Source organism: Melospiza georgiana, chromosome 4, assembly GCF_028018845.1.
Source record: "Melospiza georgiana isolate bMelGeo1 chromosome 4, bMelGeo1.pri, whole genome shotgun sequence".
Lineage (NCBI taxonomy): Eukaryota > Metazoa > Chordata > Aves > Passeriformes > Passerellidae > Melospiza > Melospiza georgiana.
Window position 1 is genome coordinate 65,500,372 of NC_080433.1, and position 22,074 is coordinate 65,522,445.

Genomic DNA, 22,074 nt, shown 5'->3' on the forward strand with positions numbered 1-22,074 from the left:
CAATGTAGTATTAAATTTCTTGCATTATTTATGCCTTTGTGTGGTATATGCATTGCAATGCCTGCCAGGAAAATTCTTCAGAGCCACGACTCTTCCCACAGCAATAAATTAAAAGGGATTCTATATCACAAGTTGATAACCACAGCAGCAGAACAAAACCACAATTTAAGACACAAATCTTGAATCCTGCCACTGCTACTAGGGTCAAACAACTCCACAAGAGGAACAGGTGTTAGGAATGATTTAAAATGTTATGTTGTAAGCTCTCAAAATACACAGATCACAACCAATTTGAAAAATAACTTGAGAAATCAAAATAGCCCGAAAAACTGCAACAAATATGTTCTAAAAATATACATCAAGAAGCTGGCATCATTGGTCTCACCTTTCAAAATGACTCAAGAATATTCCCATCCATTAAAAGTGAACAGATTTTTTAAAACACAAATGCTTTTAGCATTCTGTACATGTGCAAGGCTTCAAGTTACATTTGTACACAGCCTCCAACTGCCAACCTGTGTTGAGAATACTTCAGGCTTCAGTCCCAAAGTCTTCATTCATCCATGCAGATAGCATACAGAAAGATTTTTCTATGGAAGCAAGAGCTTTGACAACATAACACCAGCCACAGCAAGCTTTGACAGGGAGTTGTATGATTGGAAAGATTACTTCTTGAAATAAAAGTGTCAGTTGTGCAATTTCATGATCACTCATTTATCAGGCAATGTAAGCATTTTCAAATGTTCCTTTAATCTTTTGCTCCTCAGAAAGAGAAACAAGTGAAACATGGTCAGGAAATGAAGAGCAAGAGGAGGGATCCCACTGCACTGGGCAGATTGCAGCAATACAGATGGACACACAGTCCTCTCTCCTGCTGTTCCTCTAGAAAGGATGTTAGGAAAAGATGTCACTATTGCCTGCACATGGAAAAGGTCATTACTGCTGCTCAACATGACCATACATCAATGAACATGATGGAGAAACTGCAGAACTTGTTACATCCCTTCCTTCCTAAGTATTCCCAATCCTTAATGAGTTTCCACATCCTTGTTAATTTCTAAAAAGAACATTTAGAAATAGTTTACTGATTTATGAATTACAGTTCGACATTTATTGGTGTTAATGAGCTAAAATCAATGGTTTTTGCTTTGAAAGACACTTGCTTTCATGATTCATCAGGACTTTTCCCCATGGCTTCTGTATTTGCAGCAGAAAGACTTTTGAAAGTCACCTGAAATGTCATCAGTTTATTTTCCTTAGCTAAACTTTAACTTTGGTTCCTGTGCCATTTTACCCCAGTTTCTATATAAGTCACAGGTTCCTCATCTAAAAAATCCTCCTATCCTTGCTTCTTCTCCCATACCCTTGCATCTCCTCCATTACCAGCTCTCAAAAGACAGACAGAAATAAACATGATCAAATTTGCACCAACTCTTATGCAGTGGTATCTTGTTTTCCTCCACCAGCCACACATCAGATGGTTACACCACATATTGAGCGTTTCAGCTGAAATCTGTCATTTGGGCTGTGTTTCACTGGAGCTGAAGCCACATTTAGGTGGAAAGGAGATGGTCATTAACAAGCCATTCCAGCTGTGTGGAGGCACTGGCTGGGGCGGTGTCACACCAGAACTCCCGGGACAGAGCCAAGATGAGATCCCAGCACTGTCAGCTGTCAGAGTCTCCAGGCTGGGTCTTCCTTTGACATGCTGGGATGTACTTTCAAAAGCAGCACAGCATCATTACTCCCCATGTTTCTTGGGCAAAAAAATCAAGAAAATCTCACCAAGAAGTAGCTCTGTACAGCAGCCTTACTGGGCTCCATCAGGAGCACATGACAGTTGGCTTTGGCCCTTCTTGGTGCTTTTGCTTCATTTCTCTGGCAATGTCTTACTTGCCATCTGCCTGTTACTTCTTCCCCATGAAGAACCTGACCTTTACAGTCATCAGGTTAATGACAGCTCATTACTGCACCTGCGAATCAGGTTATAATTAGCCACTTCAGACAGATCTGTGACAGGAAGCTCAGAATTCATTGTTTGGGCTTGCACACCTACTGGGAAGTTCAATTGTAAAATCAGGTCATGTTGAACCATGCAGTTCATCAAGACCACTGACAGAGGGAAGAAATTATCTTTCCAGGTTTCTGAACCACTCTTCATGCCAGAGATAATTTAGAGGACTGAAAAACATAAACAGTCCCCAGAACAACAGTGTGTTCCTATGTGGGCTTCCCAACAGCAGCCTGAACCTACAAAAACAAGCTGCATTAATTCCTCTTGGACACACTTTCCACCCAGAAAAAGGGTGTAACACCAACACATCCCCAACATGAAGCTAGGTCATCTTTATGCAACTAGAGATTGCAGCCATTTAAAGCACAGCTGTTTGAAACAGATAAGAGCAACCTCAGACAGTGGAGGAGACAAACACAAACTGTCTTTTTTGTTTATTTTAATATACTGAGGTCAGGGAAGCATCAATATTAATGAATATTAGAGCTGTGCATGACCAGGTCACATGTACCTCTGAAAAGCAACTAGCACACTCTGATGCAGTGTCCATTCAGTGCTGCCCCTCAGAACAGCACCCAAGTGTTATTTAATTATTTAGCTGCAAGCATAACACAAAAGTTAAGGGAACCTTGACACTGAAGACTATTTCCCTAAAATAAACATTTTTGTTTATGCATATGAGGCCCTGAATACAGCTGCAAGTTGAGATGTCTGTGAATCAACAGACTCCCCCAAAAAACTGGATGCAGAACCAGAATTGTTGGACACAAGAGGTGCAGTCCCTGCCATGATGTTCTCAGACATATTCAAAGCATATTCCCACAGGCTAACTCCAAGTTCACAAGCAACCTATCACCAGTTTTTCAATCACTGTTGCAAAAGACACTCAAGGCTGTTAATACTCTTCCTAATGCTCAAACCTGAATATGTGTGTACTTCCATCAAAAGCACGTTCCAACCTCATACATGCAAAACTAAGCAGATATTTTCTGAGCCTAGTTTAAAAATACCTTTCAGGTACGCATGGCTTCTTACCCTGAAGAGCTGTTAAAAAACCAAGTGATATAATTTTCATGTTTTCCATCTCCTTCGCATTAAAACACACCAAACATTTCAGAAGCCCTTGCTATTCTCATCTACAATGAAGGAATAGTGATTTATGCAGAAGCATTGTCTATTTGGTCCTTGTAAAAATAGTTCACAATGGTACTAATAACAAGGTGTGCTGCATAAGTCACAAGCTGCTGCTAAATGGTGTTGCAAAACTTTTTTATTTTTCTTTTCTGCGTGACTGTAGCTCACAATTTGCAAAATATGTCACTTACAGCTCACACTAACTATTCCAGATTATTTATGCATCATTCTGCTCACATGTCATAAGCTTCAGCTGCCATACCAAATGCTGGGATGTTCTGAACTGTATCTGTGGAAAACTTCAGCTGAGGCCACTGTATTTCTGAATAATCAGATACGCAAACAATAAACACCAATACAAAATAAAGCACCAAAAGTCCTCTTCTTCCACTCTACTCTCTTCCCTGTGCACAACTGTGGCCTCCAAAAAGGAAGCCCATGTTCTTCACTAGAAAAAAAAAATTAGATTTTGAACTTGCTTTCTCCTTGCCAAACTTTTTGTATCATGTTTTATATTGATACATGTATTATCTGCCTCACAAATACTTTCAAATACTGCAACTTTTAAAATAATTTCTTTCTTATACCACAGCACAGTTTGATTTTCATTAGCATCAGTTTACTTCTGCAAACAGAAAGAACAGTACCTGCAAACCCCAGCCCTCAATTAAGTACCACAAAGCTGCTCCCTCTCCTACCAGGGGACACATGAATCTCTATTTTAAAACTGCTAACAATAATCTTAGAAGCAGGGTGAATTTGACATAACCAGACAGAACTTGAGGCAGTTCCTTTGCTTAATAAAATTAAATTTCCATCAGGCCATATTTATTTATTAATAAATATTACTTTGCTTAACCAAATTAAATTTCCATCAGCCCATATTTAATTTCCAATTAAATATGGGCTATTACATATTTGACTATGTAAGCCAACATTTCCCCTATAGTCCTAATAAAAGTATTTTTAAATGTCCACAATGAGATGCAAAATATAGTAAGCAGTGAAGAATTTCACAAAATAAGCACAAGTTAAGCAAAAATTATGGACAAACAAATTGTTCTCCTCCTGGGTAGAAACCAAAAAAATTTCAGAGTCTTATTTTGTTGTCACCTTATGCATCCTGCCTGCCACAAAGAGGCTGAAATAGTAGTAAGAGCAGTTAGAGAAGCACTTCAGTAGAGAGGATAATTGGCTGAATGTAATCCCCAAGTGCAATACCCAAGCTGACAAGACTAATGCAATCCTTAGGGTATCTAAATAGCACTCAGGGAGCCATGTCATCCTCCTTAATTTAGCAATCTCACTCCTGCTAGAGGTTTGCTGCTGTTCACAACCCAACAAGGCACAGATGTTGACACAAATACTGATAAACAAAGACTGTCCATCTCTTCTCTGTAAAGCCTGTGCTGATAAGCTGCAGTGGGCCAGGTACGACTCTGAGTCAGCCTTATTATTGTGAAACAGAGTGGGATGATGAGTACCATTGTGAAGAAGAAGAGAGCTCCTCATCCTCCCCCAGGACTCACAGCCATGAGGAGATCCCTGTCCCCTTCTCTGTGCATGACCTGGAGTGCAGGCACAGCCCTTGGGACAAAGCTGGGCCAGATCTACAGACAAGCATATGGAATTTGCATCTCAAGCAACTTCTTCAAGGCAGCAAGTCACAGGTGAGAAATTATCCTTTCCTGAAGCATCAGTTTCACCTACCAAGAGCAGGGAACAGGGCTCAGTGCTCTGTACAGCTGTCACTGTGCCAGCTGATACTCTCAGCACACAACAAGCTCAAACTTCTCCTCCTCAGCTGTCCACTCTAACAGGCAGTGCCAGTCCAGACACACAGCCAGACCAGCACAGGCAATAAAAATGCACTCTCACATCCCAGCTGTAAGAGCAACTTTAAAATGTCACTCAGAAAAAGTCCAGATGAGAGCAGTCTGAGCCACCTTCCCACTGCACAGTTGTGGTGCTGGGTGGGAACCAGACTCCTCACAAGGACCTTGGAGAGCCCCTTCTAAGCTGACTTGGCAGCACAGGTCAAAGACTTCACATAGACCAACCCTGCACAAAACCAGTGATTTTGGAAAACCATCACTGTGAAATATTACCTGAAAAAATCCCACTGTAGTAGGTACTGAGAATAGAGGGAAGGCCTAATCTATCTTTTATCTAAAGCCTTGGTGCACCAACACTCTGAATACTGTTCAAACTCTTAAAACAGTTAAAGAATGGCAACTGAATTGATGAAGGGGATGGAGTACTCTTAAAGAGACTGGAAAAGCTGGAACTCTTTAGTCTGGAGACAATGTAAGAGAAGAAAGGACTCATTAAGGATGGCAAATAAACTGAATGCTGAACAGTAATTCACCATTTCTTACAATTTTGTAACTATGGGGTGCTTCTTGAAACCCCTATAAAGTCTGTTAAAAAGGAAAGCAAATAAAATGCTTCGTTAAGATGTAAGAGGGGACTTCTGCAATGCATTGTCTCCACAGTTTCCAGAAGAAGATAGCTCCAGCAATTAATAGTGTTAAATAAATTCATGGATAACAAGTCTGCCAAGAGAGACTGAAGTGAAAGACAGCAATGTACCTTCTGACAGCCTTAAATAAAGGGTATGTGTATGCTTACAATGAGTGGCTGGGGGAACAGGGGCTGTTTAGCCAGGAGAAAAGGAAGCTCAGGGGAGATCTCACTGCTGGCTACAGCTGCCTGAAAGGAGATTGTAGCTAGGTGGGGGTCAGCCTCTTCTCCCAGGTAACAGGCTATAGGAGAAGAAGAAATTACATCAAGTTGCACCAGGGAGTTTTAGACTTGGTATTAGGAAAAATTCCTTCACCAAAAGGGTTCTCAAGCACTGGAACAGGCTACCAAGGGATGTGGTTGAGTCAGGGTCCCTGGGGGTATTTAAGAGACATGTAGATGTGGCTCTGGACTGCATGGTTTAGTGGTGGCCCCAGCAGTGCTGGGTTAATGGCTGGACTTGATGGTCCTAAAGGTCTTTTCCAAACTAAATAATTCTATGATTCCATGGGAGCAGGAGGCAGACAACAGAAAGAAAGCAGGCCCACATGTTTCCTATAAATAGCTCCCACTTCCATTGCTGCCAGTGGATGTGGACTGGCCTGAGAGGGAAGGTATTTTTACACCTGAGTACAGAATGAAGTGGGAGGCTGGGAAGAATTTGCATGGCACTGGGAAATTGCATATCCAAGCAAAACATTTTGCCTGTCTGCTCTTGCTTGTCACCTCTAAGTAAGTGTCAGTGCTTAGCATGTGATCACCAACTCAGCCTGCACTGTGTCCTGTGACAGCACTGGGTGGTGAGACAGAGATCCTGCTCTCAGCCCAGGAATCTCAGCTCCTGCTGGGCAAGGTACAACAGGCAGCTACACACACAAGGGGTCTAAACAACCAGCCACAAGCAGCTGCTGTGGTCTGAAGATCTGTGTAGCTAAGCAGAGTAAGGAGAGACTACATCAAATGTGATACTTTGCATCATCAAAATGGATGTCCTTGAAATGGGCATGAAAGAACCTGAAAGGACCTAGAAGCATAGGGAGTGCTTCCATCTGTCACTGCAGTGGCCAGAAAAGCTCAAATTCCAGTTACTCACATGCTTTTAGGGCTTTGCTGTGGTGCTGGGACATCCTTGCTGCTGCTAGATTAAGAGTAACAAGGATTGGGCAGTCTGGAGAAGACACAGGTTTTGAGAAGGATAAGCATTTGCAATGGCATGGCAAAGGCTCTGGCATTCAGTGGCTCCAGGAAGGCAAGATCCCAGAGGGAGAGCATCAGAAGAGGTGAAATGAAAAATATCTCAACTAGAAAGTGTCATGGCACTTCTACAGCTACAGCAGCACTTATGGCCAAGTAACTTGTATGTACGTGGATGTTAATGATGTCATTTTACAGGACAACTTAGACAGCTGCTCTCTCTGTGACCAGTAATTTATTTTAAGAGCACCTGGGCTGGAAACATATGTTTTTACCAGCACTTCCCAGAGACAGACAGAGATCTCAAGTGGCTTTGAGCTCTACAGTGAAGATGTTTCTCTTACCTTGCTTTAAGTACTTCATTGACTCTTTGTTCTAGCTCTAATCTCCTCTGCCGCTCCTTTTCTAGCTCCTGCCTTAATGTTTCAGCGTTTGTTTCTTCTCTCAGCTTCCTGAGCTCCTCCTCTGTTAATTAAAGAAGAAGATAAAGATTTAGTTACCCTGAAGTATTTCTATACAAAATTTTAAAATCTAATTATGACAGATTCAGTGTGGGGGATTTTTTTAGCTGTGCTATACCACATATGTTCACCAGAAAAAAAAAAAAAACAACAAGTATTCAAGGGCTAGACAGACTTCATAAAAAGCACACAGCTGTATCAGGTACAAAATGTTTCATTACAATTGTTAAGCAAGGAGAAAAATAGCTCCAAAGTTTTCTTTTCAAGATGCAAAATAAGCCCTTGGTACAAGCTATCTTTACTTAAACATGACTTACTCTTCATTCCCCAAAGAAATAATCAGCAGGAAAGGCTGCCTATTGCTAAATGCAGTGATCATAACAACAACAAAAAAAGTATCTGTTTTCTTCCCTCATGTCTGTGGGTGGAAAAACACAAAACCATAAACTCAAAAGAAGTTATATGATGCCATATAAACCCATGCCTATCAGTTCCTGGCACTAGGTCAGAGGGTGCCTCTATGAGCCTCAGCACCTTATAATTGTAAGAAAGGGTTGTGAAACAAGAAACTAAGTTAAAATTTTTACACTTTTCCAAGGTTTTTGGGAAAATGTAAAAACTACTAACTTCCATGTAATAATTATATATATATAAATATACTCACATATTTACTTATACAAACACATACACACTCCCACAACATTTTTCACAAGAAGTTAGTATCAAGTATGTATAAGGCTTCTTTGTGGCTAATTAGCCTTGCTTTTTGTCACTGGCAGTGTCCTTGCTCATGACCTTATTTTACTCTAGAGCTAAAATGGGGTCACTATTACTGACAGCTTTTCCCAGCTAGGCATACACGAGACATGGCCAAAATAAGATTGGTAATCTCTCTCTTTTTTTTTTCCTTTTTCTTTTTAAACCAAAATTTACTTTACACTTTTTCTCTGGTATGATTTTTAAGCTCAATTACAACAATCAGTAGCAGAACAGCAGGTGTATTTCAAGTTTACACCAAACTAGAACAGAAACTACTTTCTACTTCCACTACCATTAGAAGCACAATGGGTTCAGGCTTTTTACATTGTTTTACAAGACTGGAACGCCATTTTATACCCTCCAGAGGGTTGTTACACAATGCCTTTTGTTTCTTCTCACATACTGCCTTCTAAATCTTTCATAGTCAGAGGATTTTGGTATGTGAGCCTCACTGACTCCAACCACCATGGTTCTTGAGAAGGTCTGAAGCCATAGTGCACATGTCCAGAGGAACTGATGCGCTCTCCATGCCCTGCAGCAAGCCCTGTGCAGGGTGTCCAACCTCTCCATCTGCTGATTGTCCTGCAGCAGAGCAGGAGCCTCAGAGCACAGAATTAGGAGAGATGGGAAGAAGACACATGAATCAAGGGGACAACACTATGGCTTCCACAGTAAGGCAACAACTGAGCTCCACCAAAAAGAAAGGAGCGCTGTTACCATCTCCCACTGAGAGATGGTGACCCTGGGAAGAAGAGCTGGAGCACAGAAACCACCACGTTATCCCCCAGAACTGAAACTGAGAACCCCCAAGGGTGGGGCAGGGCAGTGTCACTGGGGCAGAAGGTATTGTCTCCCCTGTCAGTAAATGGAAATGTCACTGGGGCAGAAGGTATTGTCTCTCTTGTCAATAAATGGAAATGTCACTGGGGCAGAAGGTATTGTCTCTCTTGTCAGTAAATGGAAATGTCACTGGGGCAGAAGGTATTGTCTCTCTTGTCAATAAATGGAAATGTCACTGGGGCAGAAGGTATTGTCTCCCCTGTCAATAAATGGAAATGGTATTGTCTCCCCTGTCAATAAATGGACAGATATGGATATAAGGGCAGACTTCTACATGGGGCTGTTGCTAATGACGCATCCACAAGGAATTTTAAATCCAACAAGAAAACTGAATTTGTAATTAATTTACCCAACTTTCAAGGGCTTGTTCCAGAACAAGAGCCTGCACACAGCTGAGGGGAAACATCTGTTGCACTTCAAATGCACTGGAGCTTGTGCAATATCATGAAGATATCACAGAAAGTTCCAAAGCTTGATAGAGACACTATCTTCTCAAGACCATTAAAGGGAAAAAAATTCTTCATTACGCATTTTTAGTTTGATTAAAGAGGAAGTGACTATGCATTTTGTGTACATAAAAAAACCACACACATTATAAATTAACTTCAATGTCCTTGAAAGTCAGATTTTCCAGCTTCCTTAATTCCAGCTGTTCTGACTGTGCTACATCTTGTACCAAAACAAAACCTCCAGAAATTGTATCTCTTGTCCTCCAAAGAGGACAAGCAGTGCCAAATATTCTTTATGGAAAGAGGCAGAGTTAAAGGGTGCACAGTGAAAGAGGCAGAACTCCTGTAAAACAAACAAAAGAAAATACAACATCCAATCCTTAAGGACTGTCATAGCTTCACATTTCAGAGCATTTCCTAACTTTCTCATACATGACTGCAATTCAAATCCACCTCATCAAGCCCTTAAAGCAGTACTTGTTGCTACTTTGGCAGCAGCGTGGTCTGGCACTGTAAAACCTTCGTGTTCAGTTAGTTAAATACTCCTGAGTCTGCTAAGCAACAGGAGCCACAGAGAGGGGAAGGGGGGGGAAGTTCTTCCTTGCTCTGTCCCCTGAAATAATCTACCATTTGGCCAAGCTGAACTGCACTTTTAAAGCAAATTTCTCTGTCCCTGAAGAGCCCTCCTGCAGAATGATGGAAGCTGGCTACAAAGAGCAGAGGTCACAGACCCCTGAGAAGAATACATAAGAATATTTCACCATGGTACCTATCCACTGAGTTTTGTAGATGAATACCCTCCATGATGCTGAGAATGGAGAGCTCCTTGGATTTCATCTTCAGTCAGCCAAATTTCAAACATCCTCTCCCCTCTGCACACACAAAAATGATAAAACATGAAACATCACGCTTCAAGGTTCCAGATTAATCAGTTTCCATAATTTCCTGCCCAGGCACATCCATCATGGCTCACTATCTCATCCAGGGCAAGAAACATTAAAATATTGCTGGGGGCTCAGTGCATGTCTTAGCTGGACACCCAGGTGAAGTGAGCAGCCATGAAGGTGACCTGGCTGGAGGGGGGAATTACTAAAAGAATAAAGTGTCTGCTGAAATACTGACAGAGAAAATGCTGCTATGCCTGGGAACTGGACCTGGGAACCAGAAGTATTGCTGAGAAGTGCAGCTGGCCTCTCTGAAATGCACAGCTTGGTACCCAGAAACCTGAGACACCCTGAGATACCATTGGGAAGCACAAAAACGAGGAAACACAACAGCCACTTATCATCTGAAAAGGTGAAAAGTAGCTCAAAAACAGGGAAAGCATCCTGGGGTAGTAAGACTTGGTAATTGCCATTGGCAATTACCTGCAGGAAAAAGAAACCAGTCTAGAAAAATAACTGGCATGAGAGAACAGAAAACATCATGTGTTGGCTGTTCTGGGTGAAATATAGAAATTAACAGCATCTATTGGCTGCTGAAGTGGTAATGTCCTACACTTCCTTATTTCTGTCTAATATGACTTAAATTTTTATCCAAAACAAAACTTCTCTCTCCAAGAATTTTGCATACTGCACAGACTTTTCCTTTCCTAAACAGGATGAACCCTTCACACAAACTTTCTAAGAGATCTTGAACCCTCACCCAGGACAGTTTCCTCCAACATCTGGGAAGGTCTGGCCCATTCTGACATCTGTCCAATAAGCTGGATACTGGTAATAATATAAACATTTGTAAATGTGCACATAAATAATCCATCATAATTCCATTTTCTGTGGTTTTACTGGAAAGCTTCATTAGTGAGAAGTTTGCAGTAGCCTGTAACAGTATACACATATTTGGTTGCTGCCATACTATTGATTGTTCCCAGGAATTTGTAATAGCTCAATATATATTTCTATAAATATATACACACACATATATATATTTGAGTTATAAATCATACATATAGTTGCTAGCCATGATTTTTGTCACAATATGTAATAAAGTAGAGAATTTAGAGTAAAAATCCTCCATGCCCTAGAAGCCTATGAAGTCAGTAATAACCTCTAAATACCTACACATTGGGTAACTCTAGGTTTTGATAGCAAGTGTGAGTCTGAAAAAAATGCTTTAGAAGCTCTCTAGCAAAGTCAACTCGTGTAGAAAAGCAGAACAATATCTGGATGCTACTGCTCTTTTAAAATGAGCTATAAAAGTCTGTCAGACAAGGCAACATTGGTGTTTCAATGACAGTAATCACTACACTTCTTATTGCACTGCAAACCCTAGGAGAATTGACCCCATAGTGAACACCATCATCAGTGATGTATCTCACAGGTTACCAAAAAAACTTACCCATTTCAGTTTTTCTACAGCATTTTATCCTCTATGAAATGTAATGGAAGTGTTGGAACTGAACTCTTAGGGTTTGACAACTGAAATTGAAAGACTTAGCATTTCAAAAAGCTTAGCTGATACCATGAAACTGCTACAAGACAGCAGCACCCAGTGTTTTGTTGCATCATCTTACAGCATCAGCCACTACAGCAAATGAAAAATTTCAGTTTGCTCCTCAGAATGCTCACCTGTAAGAAACGTTCTGATAAAAAGCACTTTAACACCCAAGTGTTTAGTATTCAGTATTTAGTTCTGGTGAGACTGAACAGAATGTGAGTAGTGTTTAGAAAAGAAGGATGGTACATCAGGCTAGCAAGGCGTGGCAGAATGTTGGATTTCTAAATCAAAACTGCTTGTGCAGTAAAGCGGATGTTTCCCCTAATCCCAGGATTGGAGGTAGATTAGGGAGCCTCCTCGTAGCTGTTTTATATAATACCATTTATTCCCAGACCTACAGGTATGCTGCAAAATCCCCCTCTGGGACAAAGTGACCAAAAATTTATTTCAGAGCAGAGCTAGAGACTGCCAATCACTGTTTCTAGCTACCTGAATTCAGTCTAGTGTTAGATCTAAGGAATTTAATCTGAGTTAAAAACTAGAAACAGCAAAAAGCATGTGTGGAACCCTGTTATATTTACATGGGGAAACACCAGTACTTAACAGGACAAAAATAACCCTTCTACATCTATGTTAATCATGGTAAATCTCCTTACAACCCTTTGAACATTGCTAGGGTTCATGCGTGTTATTTAATTGTTACTAAACACATTAAATCCCAACCACACACTTTCAATCTGGATCTCACCAGTTGTGCTGATGGAGCTAGACACTGGGAGCTGTCCCCAGGGCAGGCAGCTTCCACCCTTGCCAGACTCCCAAATCCTACAGAAAGCTAAGATGTTAACTTTGTCCCAAGGTAAACCCACTATATGACACTACTAACAAAAGGTCAGGAGTCTGAAAGCATCAGATATTTTTATCATCATAGACACTGAAGAGATTTTAGTCGTCACCATTAAAACCAGCAGCAAATGGCAGTGCTGTGAAAGCATGGAACAGCTCCATCACTTATGATAAAGCAAGGACAAACACAGAATATTGTCTGACCAACAAGCAGTGATGGACGAAGAACCTGCAATGGAATTCCCTGTATTTTCCTGCTTACACTTGCTCTGGAATTTACATACTCCTCTGAAGACATGGTCACAGTTCATAGCTGTAACTAGATAGAGCTTAACTGCGCATTATTTGTTCCTGTGCTTCTTCTAATCCATGATTCTCCTTCTCCAGGGCATATGTTTTTTCCATCAGTGACTTGAGCACCATGGAGACTGCCAAAGAACTTATCATAAATCTACCCAAAAGATTTCAGATAAAACATTACCTTTTGATCCCAGACACTGTGAGATATTCTACTTCTCTGCATGCCAAATGCTTGGCAAAGTGCTTACTAAAGCCATCACTCTAGCAGCTCCACTTCATTAATTCTCCTTTCTTCCTTGAGTCACCTCTTAAGGTCATGTCATCTTTCATGCTTGGATTTCTACACTTCACTTGGGAATCCCAAAACTCACTGCTTAGGAGGATTACTCTAAGGATTTTATGAAGAAGAACCTAAAAATATCCTTTGTCAAAATGGATACCAGTATTCTTGTTGTCCATAGCTCTTCCAGAGCTGAACAATAACTGGTTTGGAAGAACGCCTCTTTTTTGTTTGGTTTTTTTTTTGCATTTTTGAACACCTTGATTTGTCAATTTAATGGCTTTCCCTTGTGGTCAGGCCTCTTGCTTGTTTGCATGAATCTTTCATAGAGCAAAAAAAGATTTTCTAATAGGAATATTGGTGTCATAAAAAGCCAAAAGGCAGACAGAATCATTAAACATTAAGTATCTTTACTTAGTGCATATCCTTCCCTCCTCTCTGCCCATTTTATACAGGCATTTGGTAGAGTGGAGAAGTGAAATGCATAAATATAAACCCCACATTTTCAATATCACCTTTCTCCAGCTAAGTCTGCATGCATCAAAACAAAGAAGTGACCTGTCATATTTTCAGAGCCAGTCATGCCAATTTCCCTTTAAAAACTTTAACACAGCTTTGGCAGTTAAACAAAAGTTTTTTGCTTTGTTTTGTTTCCATCATTCCTTTGTGCTTCCCTTTGCTCTTCCAAAGACAGAGCTCCTGCCCCAGTACTCAGACTAAGCAGAGCTTTAGAGGACCAGATTTTGAGCCTCTTTGCATGTGCCTACAGGCCAGGGAGCAGTGTGCTCACAGGACTCCTGCTCTGCTGATAAGAAACAAGCCAACTCTGATCCAGAGACAGGGGAGGGAAGGGACAGTCTGAACCAGCATCCTCCCTCAGACAGTTAATATTCACTGGCACTCTTCTCCTCACCTGAGCAGCAGGAGTTTCATACAGAGCGATCTCTTTAATGTGATGAGGAAGATGGATTTACAAAACACATCATATTTTATAAAGTCTTCTTCCTCTGTGCAAGCTGTTCCAGCCTCCTCTCTCACCATTCCTGTCATGTCCTACTTGGAGTGGGTGAGGTTAGAAATAACTAAGATGCCATTGCTAAGGTTTGTACAAAATCATGATGCTGACTACCAATTAGTAACTTTACATTTAGTGCTTTCAGTGGAGCTTTTTTCATGTTGTAATAGACACAGACCTGGATCATTTCCCCTTCATTAGGGAAGGATTTTAAATTACACTTCCTGAAAACATAGCTTACTGATACAGACCCCCTTCTCAAAACATCAAGTGGAAAGTTTTCTATTGCTAGATACACTTAAAAGTTCAGCTTAAAAGCAATGAAAAATACTGCTCCTCTATGAATTTTCAGAAATTTCAGAGAATAAAAATGCCAGAAGTGTTGCAAAACCCACCTAAAATAAACAGAGCTGCAAAAATGTTGTCATTACTGCAGGAATGGTTTTCACTCTGTGGTTTTGGCAGAAGTGAAACAGTCTATAAATGTTGAAATAACGTCTGGCTTAGGAATAGCAGCAGGCTCTTCCAAGGCTTTTGTGTTACTAAGCTGAGCAGGGAAATGCAGGTTCCACATGGGGCTCCCAAAATCTCTGTCCCAGTTACACACAAGGGAGAGGCACAACAGTGCTGACCTTGCCCTGCCTGGGTTATCACACCATCTCTGCAATTAACGAAGCCAAGCTGGGCACCCAAAAAAAGGCAGAAATAGGCACAGCCCACACACATAACACAGTGTGTAGGTGGGATCTGCTCAAGGCTCCACAGCAGCTCCAACAATACATCCCTCTGAGCGCCGTGCTGCATTTTCTGTGGTCCATCAGCCTCATGAAAGGCAGTGTGACAATACAGGACCCTGCAGCATTTGGGCATCTTCACGTACAGCACCATCCCCTCCATCACCACGTGCATCCTTTGTGCAGTGACATGGGCAGACTGCACAAACCAGGCTCAGACCAATGATCAGCCTGCTGCTGGACTGGCACGGAGTCACATCCTGTCCCTCTGCCCTGGTCTCAGGAACCTCATGCTCTGGGAAGCCAAGCAGAGAGTGAGCAAAAGCCCAATCTGCCTCTTCTACCAGTCAGAGCAGAGTCCCTGAAGATGAGAAATGGAGATCTGAGTGCTCATTAGTCTGTATTGAGGCCTCCTGACCCTCAAACAACTGATCACAACTGCCTCTTCCAACAGCATTTCCAGGAAAATGAAGTCAGAGTTTTGGAGGGTTGTTTGTTTGTTTTTTGGGTTTTTTTTGCCCAGGAAAGCTAGAAATGAACTCAACATAATATTGAGTATGAGAACTCAATGTACACATTGAGTATCTTTGGGTATAAGCAAAACCTTTCCTACATCTCTTAAGAAACTTTCTGTAGTTTTTGAGAAGTCTCCCAATCAGAAGTCAGACCTAGAAAAACTTTAAATTTGTTAGGAAGCGAATGAGAGCAGCTCTAGTAAAGAGACAGCACTATAGCACAGCCTGGACTCATATATTTTTACTGTGTCACCTCTGGGTGCCCAGGATAAACATTAAAGATTTCCCAAAAGTCACCACAGGCAAACCAGTCTTCATCAGAGGAACTCTACCATCTCAAAAGAGACATGTAAATCTCCCAGGGATACATTCTTAGTGCTAAGGAGTCCAGGATTTTAAACTGAAAGAAAGGAAGTTTAGAGGAAGGACTAAAGGATGTGAGAAACCCAGGGTAAGCTCCAGTACCACAGCACCCTCAGCACTCACCAGCACACTTTATTTCACAGCCCTGGTGCAGCATCAGGATCACCTGGCCAAGGGCTGACCATGTAGCAAGGAATGGCCATTATGGCCCACAGCTGGGATTTGTGTCTCTCAGATAAACACCGAGCTGCTTATTCTCTTGCCAGGGTCTCCACCTGCTATGTAAACCAGCTCAAATCAGCTCTAGATTCTGCTTCAAGATTTCTGAACCTCAGGTTCAGACTACAGGCTGCTATATCAGTAAGAAAACAGCAAAACCAATGCAGTGAACCTATTCTTCTGCCCCTCTCTAGCTCTGCTACTGCAGCTGGTGTGACCCTCATATCAGGAGAAATTAAACAGAAGGTGTCCTGACACAGTTGGTAACTGGACTCTGGCCCAGCTTCACTGCACAAAATGACTGGGACTGTTTGAGGAGGTATTAGCATTTCTGCACACAACTGGACTTTCCAGCACAGGTCTTTTGCTGGTCAGCCCACACTTGGCCTCTGAGGTTTAACACTTTCTAACGTGCCAGTTCTGCCTGGGAATCATGTATGGTTTTCTAGAGCTCTATTTCCTTGAGGTCAGTATTCTTCTAGGTTGTTCTTAGAAAGAAGCATCAGGTCATTTATATCAGAAAGTGAAGTGTGAACCAGAGAAAATACTGTGGAGTTAGTCACATAAGTGGTTCAAAAAGGCACAAGGATGAACAGTGTGCCAGAGCAGAAATTTCAATGGGAAAGCAACATAATTCCAACTTCTTTTGTCATGTGGTATAAACATCATGACTGAGACCACTGATTTGGTGACACCTTAAAGTCTCCTGCCACAGACTGCTGTGTGGTGTGGAATGCACAAACCCTTGTGGGAGAGGATTCTATTTCCTTCTAGTACTCCTCATCCTCATGTGAGGTTCCTTTGATTTACCAGCTCATGACTAACCCTCTTCTCTAAGAGTCATCAGGTTTATTCACTCTCAGCTGGTGCTACCAACTCCTCTTTCCTGAGCTGCTGAATTCCACATTGCAAAAGGCCTGAACACCCTTGAATTAGAATTAGCTAATACTTCATGTAAACCACAGGATGCATGTGTGCTTACAAAGCACCTTGTGGCACCAGGACAAGAGCACTGATATCTCCAAAACTGCCCTCTATAAGCAGGCACAGGACATAACAGGAAGCAAGGTGTTTGCCTCAAACAAAAAAGATGCAAAAGCAGAAAGATTGTTTTGTTGGTTGTTTTGTCTTTCAAATGCAACAACAGCAGGTACAATTTTATTTTTTGTTAAGATACTAGGTTTTGAACTGGAAACACTAAAATCACTACTAATCTTAGCATATCAATCTAACTGCCCTGGGTCAGTAGTTGCCTTCCAAAACTGAGCCCTTAACTAGCCCAAGGCAGTGTTCACTTGTATTAAAAACTAGGTTATAATAACAGGAAGTCCTTTAGAAATAAATGATTCTGATTGTCCCAGCTCCAAGAAAAGCTTTTTCCAACCACATGCACTGGAAACTCCAGCAGACTAAGCCCTTTGCACTCTTCATTCAGCTGCTGTTCCAAGATTTCTTCTGAAGGAACCCACACCAGTACCACAAACTCAACAGGCACATTTTCAGCATTCCTATAATAAGGCTCAGAATGAGCCATTAGATCAAGAGATTAGGACCATTCCCACACAGACAGGAAAAGCAACTTTAGCCCCTTTAGCTGGGAGAATCAGATGATCCCTGCCCCTTGCTTAAGACATTATCCAAGATCCCCTTCTCTGCATGCCTCACCCTCCTGTCAATCCACAGCTTAAATCCCTTGCATTTCCAGACACATTTCATTTGCATTTACAGCTCTGCACATGCTAAGCAATTCCTCTCCATCTTCACATCTCTGGGTGTTTAGATTACCTCTTTGCTAAAGAAGACATTCATCTGGCATCTCAAATGTAGATATTTTCCTTAGAGACAACAGCTTCTCTCCATACCTACTTGCTCTGGATATCCCCAACAGCTCATAGAGGCCACAGTGAGGTTTGGGATGTGTTTCACTGAATGTGCTACTCAGCCAAAATGCACCCACTGCTGCTGCCTACTAACAGTTGAATGGAGTTTAGAGAAAAACTTTAGCACCTCAAATTACAGACCCACACTGACCTGCACCTGTGTAATGTATGTGTACATCATACATGAGATAGAGCTGAAAGGAAATTTCTCCTCCTTGAACCTCCTGCCTGATGACATCAATACAAATAAAAGTCAGAATCAAGCTGATAACAAGTAGAACCACAGCACATTAAAAAGCAAATGCATGAAACTTTATATATTTCCCTCACTAACTAGCAATTGCTTTGGTTTTTGCATGCCCAGCTGGAGGAAATGGAGTACGTGGACATGGCAAACAATATGCAAATTCACTATCATAGCAAGGTGTCCTTAAGGGATTCCATAGTTAAAAATAGTATGGGAATACTGCAGAGCAACTAGCCTTCCTAAAAACACCTACTGTATGGAAATACTGCAGAGCAACTAGCCTTCCTAAAAACACCTACTGCAGCAACAGGATTTAAAAAAAAATAATGGCCAGGCTTTCTTCCAAGGGCGAACTGAAGTGAACAAACTGCACATTTCAAGAATGTTTTTTTCTGCAGACCATTAACTAATGGTTAATTCCCAGTTTTGGGAAGAAAACAATAATGAAGCATTTCTAGTATCAAAAATCCCAAACCAACTCAAAAGAGAAGGAAAAAGGAAAAGTAAGAACTCAGGAGCCATACGCAAAAGCTGAACTCCATCTTCACTCCAACTGACAAACATGGTGACCTATTTCATCCCAAAATTTTGAACAGAAAGTGGCCAAATAAGGGATAAGCTGCATTTAACTTATTTCTCAACCAGTTTATGACTCTTACTCTTGTTTTTAAGGACAAAGGTACAAGCAATTTGTCAGTACAATGCTGTTATTACACCAACAGCTAACATCAGGCTGTGGTGAAGAGGTGAGGGCTGGAGACGCTCCTGGCTGACTCAAGGCACCCAGCTGAACCACCCCACTGGCCTGAACCCCCAAACATCTGCTCAAAGTTTATAGAAAGGGGTAAACTTTATCCTATTTATCCTTCCCTTGGAGTTCACTGCAAAGCTCTGTGCAAAGGAAAATTCAGCTGCAAGTAACAGTTGATCAGAAGGTTTTCAAATAACAGCAGGATCCTGAAGACTACCAATATTCACAATATTTAAACATTTAGTTACTGTAAGAACATTTAGTTCTTACAGTACCTAAATGTGTGCCCCATTTAGTTACTGTAAGAACATACTAAGAAGGAGAATGGATCAACCAGCCATGGAAGTGCCTGGGAGCTCTACCATGTTTTTACATCAAAAAGCACATCCCACTTCAAATCAGAAATCAGTTCTGCTAAGTCCTGCTGCTTCTGGTGTACATTAGATTGCATCAAGAAATCACAGGTGTCCAACCTAGCCTAAACACAGCTGTGTAACAGGGGCTTAAGCAAAGTATCTTTGGGGATGGAAGGAGTACATGGTAACTCTGTACCAAACAGTTAAATAAAATTCAAGTAAATCACTGAAACTAACATGGCAAGTCAAACAGATCTTTCAGTTTTTACTTGACATTCCAACCACGATACCTCTTCCAGGTATCAGTGGAAGCTGACATCAGCTTGTTATAAATTCCTGCCCAGTCTCCTTTATCAGGCCTCCCTCTTATACACATCAGGGGGAAAACATATCAAAGAAGTACTGCCAAGTGAAAAACAAGTCACAGAAAATTAATGACAAATCTTTGAGAACAAGCTGAAGATAAAAACCTAAGTCTTGTCATTGGATTATAGCCTAGAAATTGAACAGAATCTATAGTCTTGTTATTTCTACTCCTTAGAAAATATCTGACAAGCTTTGAAGACATAAAAACAAACCTCATACTCTGAAGTTCAAAACCAAAATATTAAAATGGCCATTTTGGGAAGTAACTGAGCAAGAATTCTCATGAGTTTATTAGAGAGATCTCTACTTGTATCAAGTTATTTTGTTTGCTGTTTTTCTGTTTTTAACTATCCTGTCTTAAAAATCAACAGTTCAGACCTGCTGAGATAAAATCCCCAAAATCTTGCAGCTTCCCCTCGCCATGAACGACAACTTTTTCTCATTATACAAACATATGTACACATATATAAGCATCAACCCCAAAAAAAGCACTTTAAAGCTCCAGACATTCTTCTCTGTATTTCCTACACCACTTACCAATAATACACATCATGTTAAGAGACACAAGTTTTAAGGTGCATTATTTGTTGAAACAGCTGCCACGATAATGAACTTGTCTCCCCTTCATAAATGTCTTCTTAGCAACTACTACTGGAAAGCAAAACACCTATTGCAGGCACATGAAGGTTGACTTAGTTCTAAGAGAACCTGCAGATGTCAACATCAAGACTTCATCTACGCAGCTTTTGTCACACAGTGAGTATGTTGTGAGGAATGTAATGAGGAAAAAAATACCCAAGTGACCCAGAAACCCTGGGAATGCTTTCAAGTTCTTCTTAGGGAAGCATAAACCCATGTGCTATCTGCACATCAGCACACCTCAAAATTCTGATGCCAACTCCTACTGTTAGAGAAACATTATTTCAGAAGTCCAAAGCTATTCCTCTCCACAGAGCATTTTATACTTACGTAAAAAGTGTTTTTCCAGTAAGGCTATTTCCAGGTGACCTTTGATCTCATTCAGTCTGTCAGACTCTGTTCTGTTAAAATCCTGGACTCCTGAAGCCATGATGGTGGTCCCTGGACCAGCCTATAAGAAAGCCAGAACATACTGAAAGTTCAGAAGCATTTTTTTTTGTGTGTGTGTGTGCGTGTCATTTAAATACATCAACTGATTTCTGGGGCAGTAAAGAAACAAGCATGTATTAACAACTCTACGTGCCTCTTTCAGCATCAGATTACCAAAATAAGCGAATGAAAGCTAATCAAATGTGAATTTACAGAACACACTTCTGCAAACCTTGGGAAGCCACAGAAAACAAGTATTTCCCACCACCACCCTCACCAGTTCTACTGCATCATCATTTAATCCCTTCTTCTGCTGACTGAAAGGCCATATTTATACTACTCCTCTCCTCTTCCCATAGAATGAATGGTCAATGCTACACGCTAAACATAACACAATTTAAACATAATCTTGACATAAAATCGTGAGGCCAGCAAAAGTAATAGTTTTCTAGATAATCACTGAGCTACTGGGAAACACATATTGTATATTTTAATATCTATCTATGGAATGTATAATTTTTAAGATCTCTCAGCAAGGAAGGGGCTTCCCACTCCCCCACAACAGTAACTCTCCCAGTTACTGCAGAAGGATGTTGTTGGTGCCCAGGAGCTCACTCTGGCAGGCCAGGAGAGCAGGAAATCAGAAGATTGCATGCCTCAACAGATTTTACCAGCATCCCTTGAATGAACTCAGCAGAATACTGAAAATACTGCAGAAAGCAGGAATTAAAAAGCAATTTGATTAGTTAGTGAGGCCACTGGCAATGTCCACCTCCATGAATTAAACACAGAAAAACCCCAGGCCACAGAGCAGAAGGCAGGTGATGCCTTCTTTCTCTCATCAAGTGGGCATTTTCAGACAGCAGGGAAAAGGGTAGGTGAGGGCATCTCCTGGGTAATGGTTGCCAAGTGCTTGTGTGCAGGCCCCACCAGGTATGAAAAATCTGTCTATGAGAATTGCAGGAGTTTCTCTAGCAGTTTATACTCAAAACCAAAGGGGTAGATTACAGAAACCTACCTCTCAAAAACAATCTCAAGACAAAAAAGGAATTTATTTACGTATTCTGACTATTTCCCACTCCTTGTCTGAACCCTGCAAACAAACAGGAACTGCATTCCTTTCAATCAAACATGGTTAAATGTATTCCTTGCATACATTTAACCATGACAGCTTAAATTACATACATATATAAATTCAAGTAATGTACAGAAGACATTAAATTCAGATATTTTCTATGTTTTAGGAAAGATGTGCAGAAAGCTTACTGACAGCAAAGTACTTTCACAATTGGGATTGATTTGTACTTTCAAGATAAAACAGTGT

At 41.1% G+C, this 22,074-nt stretch overlaps 1 protein-coding gene across 2 annotated transcripts in view; it reads right to left on the reverse strand.

Moving 5' to 3' along the window:
• GRAMD4 (GRAM domain containing 4) overlaps positions 1-22,074 on the reverse strand; it is a 73,232-nt gene that overhangs the window by 19,609 nt on the left and 31,549 nt on the right. For both annotated transcript variants that reach the window (XM_058023201.1, XM_058023200.1), the window contains exons 3-4: positions 20,652-20,772; positions 7,210-7,330 (exon numbers count right to left, since the gene is read on the reverse strand). In XM_058023201.1, coding sequence (XP_057879184.1) covers positions 7,210-7,330; positions 20,652-20,772 — 242 coding nt within the window. The remainder of the gene's footprint in view (positions 1-7,209; positions 7,331-20,651; positions 20,773-22,074) is intronic.